The following is an 8,647-nucleotide window of genomic DNA, read 5'->3' on the forward strand; positions in this document are numbered from 1 at the left end:
TCCTACATGCCCGCTGTGTCTGGGAGCACCGGAGACGGCAACTCACCTCTGCAAGGACTGCCCATTTGCGATTGCGGTTTGGTCGCATGTTCAGGCATGGACCGGGGAGGCGCCGACGAACATGATGACAATTCCGCCTCCCATGGGAGTCTCCGACTGGTGGGAGCGGCTTATCTGTCCCCTGTCCAAGGATGAAAGACGCCGGCGTAGCGGTCACTTCCTCTACACCATTTGAAATATCTGGAAGGAGCGCAACCGCCGGATATTCATCGGCACTCGCCTCACTCACCTGGAGGTGGCGGCCATCGCGCTCGACGACATAAGAATGCGGGCTTGCGCCTTTGGCAGGGCACAAGTGGCGACCGACATTGGGTGATTTGGTTCACTTAGCATACCACAACGGTTCTTATAAGGGTTTCGTCAGGTTTCCCCGGAAAAACCTGTCATCTTTGTACATAAACCCTCTTTTTCGTCTGAAATGAAAAGGCAGTGCTCCTGCCGGTTCCTCGAAAAAAAAAAGTTAAGCAGCCAACAACCACCACTTTCCCGTTGATCACGCGATCCCTGCCGCACTTTGTCCCTAAAACCTTTCCGTGTCGACGCGACCAAATGTCCAAAACCCTAGCGCTACGCTTCGTCGGCCCCGTCCCCACCTGTCAGCGAGAATTAAAAAACCCTCACCGTCTTCCCGATCGGTGTCGCTGCCCGCATTTATTCATGCTTTCTGGCCCGGCCTCCCATCCTTTCCCCTCTCCCGAGGTCACCAAATTTTTACTCGACCGTTCACCCGGCGAAACAACACCCCGATCCACCGCCCACAGCGAATTTACCCTCCTCTCCCCACGGTAATTTTTTACCAAGACGTCGCAATTTTACAGCCGTGCTCTGCTAGCAGGTGAGCGCCCAGTTCACGAGCTGTCGCTGTCCGGCACAGAACAGCACCGCTCTCCCCCACCGCAGCCACTCCAACGAGCTCCCTCCGCCGCGCCGCGTGACCAAACAAACCCTAGCTCGAACCTCATCTCGCCGGGAGTGCCGTCCGGCGTCGGGTCCCTGTCGCGGCCGATGGCGGAGGACGGCGAGGAGAAGCTGCTGGCCACGGTGCAGCACATCGCCAAGACGCTGGGCCGCACCGGCACCATGACGGAGGACATACTCAAGGTCTTCTCCAACTACGACGGCCGCCTGTCGCTCGACAAGCTCTACGCCGCGGCGGCCGCGGCCGGAGGAGGAGGGGCCGGGGAGCACTCGATGTCGATGCCGGCCTCCTCGCCCCCGCCCGTGCTGCCCTCGGCCGCGGCGGCGGCGATGCCGGCGCCGGTCACGTCGCTGGAGCGGACCGTGCGCACGCTGGACCGGCAGATCTCGCAGTTCGTGACCATGGAGAGGCTCGTCTGGGCCGACTCCGCCGACGCCGACGCCTTCCTGGAGGCGGTGGACGACCTCATCGGCACCGTGCAGGAGCTGGACGCGGCGGGGACCAACCGCGGGCTGCTCGACCGCGCCGACGAGCTGCTCAGCCGGTGCATGGCCCGGCTGGAGGACGAGTTCCGGGCGCTTATCGAGCGCCCCGACGACGCGGCCCCGGCGGCGCCCGGCGGGTTCGACTCCGAGCAGAGCGACGACGAGGACTACGACGCGGACGACGGCTACGGCGACGAGCCAATCCCCATCGCCAAGCCGGTCACGGATTTCGACGTGGTCATCGACGCCCTGCCCCCGGGGTCCGTCTCCGACGTGCACCAGATCGCGCGGAGGATGGTGGACGCCGGCTTCGGCCGCGAGTGCGCCGAGGCCTACGCGGCCGCGCGCCGCGGGTTCATCGACGAGAGCGTCGCGCGCCTCGGCATCCGCTCGCGCACCTCCGACGAGGTCCACTCCCTGCCCTGGGAGGAGCTGGAGTTCGACATTGCGCGTTGGATCCCGGCCTTCAAGATGGTGTTCCGCATCCTCATCCCCAGCGAGCGCCGCCTCTCCGACCGTGTCTTCGAGGGCCTCGCCCCCTACGGCGACCTCGCCTTCGTCGCCGCGGTTCGCACCCAGGCGCTGCAGCTCATCTCGTTCGGCGATGCCGTTGCCGCTGCCAGCCGCGCGCCAGAGCGCCTCTTTCGTGTCATCGACATGTACGAGGCGGTGCGCGATCTCCTCCCTGACCTCGACCCTGTTTTCGCCGACCCCTACTCCGCAGCGCTTCGCGCCGAGGTCTCTGCTGTATGCAACACTCTCGGCTCCTCCATCAAAGGTATATTCATGGAGCTGGAGAATCTTATCCGCCGTGACCCGGCCCGTGTTGCGGTGCCCGGCGGCGGCATACACCCAATCACTCGCTATGTCATGAACTATCTCCGTGCCGCGTGCGGTTCAAGACAGACACTAGAAGAGGTCATGGAAGGTGACCTGGGTGCTCTCGGCGTGACCGCCATTGCTGTCGATCCTGACCGCCCCACTTCGTCGCTTGCGGTGCACATTGCGTGGATCATGGATGTGCTTCACAAGAATCTAGAGAGCAAATCCAAGATATACAGGGACCCGCCACTGGCCTCCATCTTCTTGATGAATAATGGCAAGTACGTCATCCACAAGGTGAATGACAGTGAGCTTGGGGTTTTACTCGGCGATGACTGGATGAAGCAGATGTTAAGCCGAGTGCGCCGGTGGAGTATGGAGTACCAGCGCGGGGCTTGGGCGAAGGTGATGTCGGTGCTGCAGACCGGAGGCTCTGGGTTTTCTGGTCTCCCACCCAAGGCCATGCTTCAGAAACTTCAGATGTTCAATGGCTACTTGGAGGAGATTCGGGCGGCGCAGTCTGAGTGGGTGATCACGGATGATCAGCTGCGCGCCGATGTTAAGGCAGCAATAGCAGATTCGGTGCTGCCGGCATATAAGGGCTTGATTGCTAGGCTGAGATCATCTCCAGACGCTCCGCAGGATTTGTTCATCAAGCATACCCCAGAGGATGTTGAGGCATGCATCCAACATTTGTTTGAAGGAATTGGGAAATGATTGGTTATCTTGTACTGTAGCATCTTATTGGTCGTGCCTGTGATTTTCGTATCATCACTAATGTACTGTTGTGGCCGATATCTGAAGTTCTGAACATGGATAATGGTACCATTTTGGGTTTGATGGTGTTTTGCCATGAGGTTAGGCTTTATATTAGACGCGCAAATCATTGTCTTCTCCAACTGTGTAAATTATTGTAGGCATTTCTGTGTCAGTTGTTAATGGTAGTCTTATTCAAAACATTATCTGTCTTCTTATTTATCGTGTTTCAGTGCCTGGTTGTTCAGGTGATGAAGGAGAAACGCTTATCTTGAGTCAGATCTGCCAAGCTTGGCTGTTGTCTGTTGTGATTGCGTGTGTGTAACCCAACTTTTATGATGGTTAGCCTAGTAGTATGGTTCTTATTATAGAAAGCATGCAAGTTAATCTGGTCCCTATCTCCTATGGGTGTGATATGCCCTGAGCAGATGGGTCTGTGTTTCTCTTGTATTTTTTTCTTTTTTAATAATTTGCAATGGTATTTTCCCTTCAATTTCTGAAAAAACTGTGTCATAAAGTTATTCAAATGAAAGGTTGTGGATAAGGCCACAACTCTTGAAAATTCAGTTGTCAACACAAGTGTATATTCTTTTTGGAAAGCCCATATGGGATAATGGGTCTTCTCTTTTATCATTTACTCCCTACTAACTTTGTACTAAATCAGCGACACTTATTTCTGAACGGAGTACAATTTTGCGCTGTTTGTGGAAGCATGCCTTTTGAGCCTTGAATGACTGGTGTTCCTTCTCTAAATTAATCACTTGATGCTTTCAAAGTACTCTTCATTAAATTGTTGAATGTTGCTATCCTGAAGTAAGTGCGTTTTGACCCTTCAACAAAGAGTTTGTTACTATTTACTGAATATTACTTTGTCTGTGTGTACATATGCTGATATCATGCACGACCGATGCTCCTTTTGCTAAAATGGTGTTCTGAGCTTGTGCACTATTTTGGAATATCAAATAACTGGACATGTAGTTATATATGTTAGTGCCACAGTAGGTGAACAATGTTCTGTTCCTCAGTCTCTGAATTTGCCTTCACTGTGGTTTGTTTTGAACTCATTGTTTCAGAATGTGAGGTACGCATTTGAAACATTTTAACTAGTCAACTTTGTCAGCTGCAGATTATTGATTGGACTGGATACCACATTCCTCTTTTATATGCTTGCACGGAGGAGTTGGGACTTGAGAGCTCCATACATTCACAAGTTACAGATCTGAAGTTATTTGAGGTGAGAATGGTTACTCCCAATCAGTTCCCTTCTCTAGCTTCTTGAGTTTTCATAACCCGATCACTGTGTTATGCCTTTGACTTTTTAGTTTCCTTCCTTAAATTAATTGCTGAGAATGCTGAGCTTGCCATATTGTGTACCATATTGGAGTATAACATAACGAATGAAACACATGTTATGCCTTTGATTTCTTGATCTCCTTTCTTGCTAAGAATGCTGAGCTTACCATATTGTGTATAACATAACAAAGGAAACACATGCCAGTGACTCTTTCTTACAAGGCAGACTTCAAGTAAAAGCCAAAAAGATTGAACCAAACGCATTAGGTTAAATCGTTAATGCAATGAGAAAAAAAATCTTATTTGAGCATTTGATTCTCTAAAACTGTGGAATTACATTTTTCACTATGTAATCGGTTGCTATCCTATAAACCCTCTCTGTTGGGTGCACCGCATCATAAAATACATAGGATGACACATTCCTGCAGATAGGGGTAAATCTGTTGCAAAGTATTCCGACCTCTGTGAGCCCAGTCCCACAACATCCCAGTGTTGTCTCTGCAAATCCTGTTGTCATGGCAAACTCGGTGAGAACTGCTATAATTACAAGGAAACAGGTAGGGCGATAAGAACAACACAAACTGATAACTCTGCTTTCTGCCATTAAACTGTTAGCTGTTTGGCTTTCTTCTGAAAGCTTCTAGTTGTACATGGCCAAGTGTATCACCATGCTTTAATAATTCTTCTTTGGTTAGGATTATGATGCAATCTTGGTGTTTTCCAGCTGAACTAACTATTTGTAGCTTGCTAATTCTGCTTTAGCTATTATTAATATGCTTTCTTGGTGTTTTTATTCAGAACTCACTACTGCTTTCTTGGTGTTTTTATTCAGAACTAAGTACCCAGTATAGTTAGTTCTGAATAAAAACACCAAGAAAGCATATTAATCGTAGCTAAAGCAGAATTATAGAAAGCTAATGTGGAGTATTAGTGATCTTAGAGGTGTCCACTTTGCTAGATATAAGTTGGGAATCATGACATTACTGGAAAACGTACCATATTTATTGGTGCCCTGAAGGATCACCGTGAAAGCTTCGTAGGCATTCAAGTACACAATTTTGCTTCCTCTGAGTGAGCCTTGTAATGTTGGAATCAACTTCTGAAGTTTGGAGTTGTAGACCTGGGCCTCGCTGTTCTGCTCATCCACACAGCCCCTCTCAAGGTCTCCACTCAATGTGATCTGCAAGGGTATGCAGCCAAATGGAGGAAGACCTGCCAAGATGAACTGCCGCCCCCCGAGGTTATACAGCTCCTGCATTCCAGTTCAGATTTTATTATTTTGAGAAAATAATCATAGTTGTGGTCTATATGTTACAGAATTATAACAAAAACAGCTTGGTAGAAACAAACCCAGAGCTGCATAATTTTACCTTGACATGAGCACGCGCCAACTGGAGCACAGTATCTTGGTATTCACCAATGCCCAGCCTCCTCCTCGATGTACGGTAGTAATGTGTGAAATCATTTGTTCCCGAGTTGATGAACATCAGAGAGCTGGCAATGATCCTGGCAGCCTCCTTGTCCCCGGCGATGCTCCTGAGCCGCGGAAGGTACTCCTCCCTGAAGAGGTCCACCTGCGCCGACAATGGCATGGTGTTGGCCAGGCGCGACGTCCGGTCGTCGAACCCCGACCCGGCCGACGCGAAGTTCACCCCCGTCGTGATGTCCTTGTCGGACAGGCTTCTGTCCAGGAACGGCGGCGCGAACTCCTTGAGCTGCAGCCTCTCGTTGAGGAGGTCCGGGACGAGCCGGCCATTGGAGAACCTCCCCGTCGGCCTGCTTCCTGGGAAGTCCCTCCCGTATGGAGGGTGGTTCGCCAGGCCCAGAGTCGGGATGTGGTTGTTGTTGCCCGTGTCGAAAATGGAGTCGCCGAAGTAGAAGATGGCCGGGAACTTTGGCTGCTGGGTTCTCTTGGTGGAAGAGATGGCGGGGGAGGCGAGGAGGAGGAGGAGCGCCAGGAGGAGGAGGATGGCAAGGTGCGCCATGGTAGAGGTTCTTGCCTGGGCTGAGGTTCTAGGCCTCTGCAACTGGTCCTTACATATAATATTTCGAGAGAGTCGTGAATGCCTGATAATAACTCTGCAAAAGATCCAGCTGATTCGTTCATATCTTCCTGGAGTATATAACATTTCTTGCACGAAATGAATATTGAATACTCTTGTTTTTTTGCACGAAATTAATACTCCTGCACTAGTAAGGTGCAGAGGTGCTGCTAATGGAAATCCTTATCTTTCTGGGTACGGAGTACTACTCATTGTTGGCCCATGATGTGGTTGTTTCTGACAGGATTAGAGACTTTGTAACCTACTCCGTTTGGGGTGTATGCGATGCAGGTCGTTGTTGGTTACTGTGCAAAGTGGCGAGTTTGGCACAGAGCTAACATACAGTATTGTTCCTGAGGAGCAACTTAGCCGAACTAGGAGCGTACACGGAATGTGGTTGTGCGTGTCAATCTTTTAATCGGATTGCAAATGTTCTGCTGATCCACGAAACATTCTTGTTCTGGAAAAAGGATTATGCGCTGCGCAAAGGAACAATGTACGTCCAGAGCAGTGTTTTGCTGCGCGACAAACTGTATGCCGACTTATGATGGAGGATGGTGGATTTGGCGGCATCCCGAGTGCCGTGTCGATGCATGGGGACAAAGCGCAAGTTCACGGGCCGTTGGAACTTGTAGCGTACAATCCTTCCAGAATTTTTGATACGTGATGGCGACACGGCAACAACGAGTGAACCGGCAGAGGTCAGAAGCGGGCGAAATCGAGTTGCGCGGGAGTTTTGGTACCTACTTGGGTCTCGCCTGAAGCGCTTCCCTGAAAGGGCCGGCCCAACTGTCGGTTTCCCTCGCATGGGTCGCTGCCGTTCGTTGCAATTATATTTCTATCTTCTCTCTCAAAAATATATATTTTTCTATCTATATTGGCTTGATTGGTTCAGTTTTCATACGGGTTTTGTCGGTTTTCTATGTGTGTTTCTTTATTCCCTTTTCAAGTTTTCTTTACGGTTTTCATTGGACTTAGAACCTTTGGTTTTTTTTTTCTGTACCGGTTTTCTATGTTTTCTTGGCATTTCTTTCAATGATTCCTTTTGCGTTCCTTCACCTTTTTCTTTGTTTCTCCGAATTCTTCACCGATTTTCTTCCTTTTAATCAAGATTGTATAAACATTTTAATAAAAATTCCACAAACATTATTTTAGTTGTATGAAACTTATTTCCATACCATGTTTTATTTTAAATGCACAATTGACATTGTTTTTCAAACTGATGTACACACTATACATTTCCTGTATACAACAATAACATTCTTTATACACATTTAATATTCTTCACATACGTAATTTTTTTTCAAATATATATTTTTGAATTATGCTTTTTTTTAATCAAATTTTATAATTTTTTCGTACACATTTGAACATTTCAGAAATGTTCCTCCTTTCTTAAAATGTTCAGCATTAAAAATTTTCTTTGCATTTTTCAGAAAGTGTTCAAGTTTTTTTTACAAATCTTCGTGTTTGTTTTTTTCCAGATTTTTAAAAAGTTCATGTTTTATTTCTTTTCAATTTTTTGGAAAATATTTATTTATTCAAAATATGTTCATGTTTCAAAGGAAATGTTTGCAAATTTGAAAAACGTTTATATTTAAAAAATCTCAATTTTTTCATAAAAATCACAGTTTATAAAATACCCTTTTCCATGTTTTCTTTAGAAATAGAAAGGGAAAAAATGAGTGCTGCAATCGATAATCTGCTATAGTAGCTAGACTTGCTACTATTCCTTCTCGTCGTTGCTACCGTATGCAAACACCATAGTGTGCGGAAGTCGGCCGCCCCACTCGAGGGTTGCCCTTTGCGGAAAGGTGACAATTTGACGCTATAAGCGTTCGGGGATCCCATTTTGCACGTGGGTCGCTGGTTAGGGACCATGGGCGCACCCCGCGCTTCCACGCTGCGTACGTTTGAGCCGGCCCAACATAGCTCTAGAACCTTTCGAAACCGGTTTTTATACCTTTTTCTTGTTTTCCATTATTTTTTTCTCCTTTTTCATTTTCATTTTTCTTTCGTTTTTGTTTTTATTTTTATTTTATATATCATTTCATTTTTATTTTCTATATTGTGAACAATTTTTAAATTTGTGATTTTTTTTAAAAAAAAGTAAAATATTTTCAAAATCATGAAGATGTTTCAAATTCGTCCTTTGTTTGAAATTGTGAAAAAAATCAAATTCGTGAAAATTTTGTTACAAGTTTGTGAACATTTTAAAAAAAATTAGTTGTTTTTCAAACCCATGAACATTTTTGGAATCTGTGATCATT

The 8,647-nt window shown here is 47.5% G+C and overlaps 2 protein-coding genes across 2 annotated transcripts; one reads left to right on the top strand and one right to left on the bottom strand.

Annotated features, from left to right (window-relative positions):
• Nucleotides 1-738: 738 nt before the first annotated feature.
• LOC123079618 (exocyst complex component EXO70B1) lies at nucleotides 739-3,245 on the top strand. The gene has a single exon (XM_044502413.1). The coding sequence runs from the start codon at nucleotides 1,066-1,068 to the stop codon at nucleotides 3,001-3,003; it is 1,938 nt and encodes a 645-aa protein (XP_044358348.1). The 5' UTR covers nucleotides 739-1,065; the 3' UTR covers nucleotides 3,004-3,245.
• A 1,370-nt stretch (nucleotides 3,246-4,615) lies between these two features.
• On the bottom strand, nucleotides 4,616-6,465 carry LOC123079619 (GDSL esterase/lipase At2g31540). Its single transcript, XM_044502414.1, has 3 exons — nucleotides 5,706-6,465; nucleotides 5,332-5,587; nucleotides 4,616-4,842 (listed from the first exon to the last, which is right to left on the bottom strand). The coding sequence occupies exons 1-3, from the start codon at nucleotides 6,462-6,464 to the stop codon at nucleotides 4,655-4,657; spliced, it is 1,203 nt and encodes a 400-aa protein (XP_044358349.1). The 5' UTR covers nucleotide 6,465; the 3' UTR covers nucleotides 4,616-4,654.
• Nucleotides 6,466-8,647: the final 2,182 nt, after the last annotated feature.

Source organism: Triticum aestivum, chromosome 3D (assembly GCF_018294505.1).
Source record: "Triticum aestivum cultivar Chinese Spring chromosome 3D, IWGSC CS RefSeq v2.1, whole genome shotgun sequence".
Lineage (NCBI taxonomy): Eukaryota > Viridiplantae > Streptophyta > Magnoliopsida > Poales > Poaceae > Triticum > Triticum aestivum.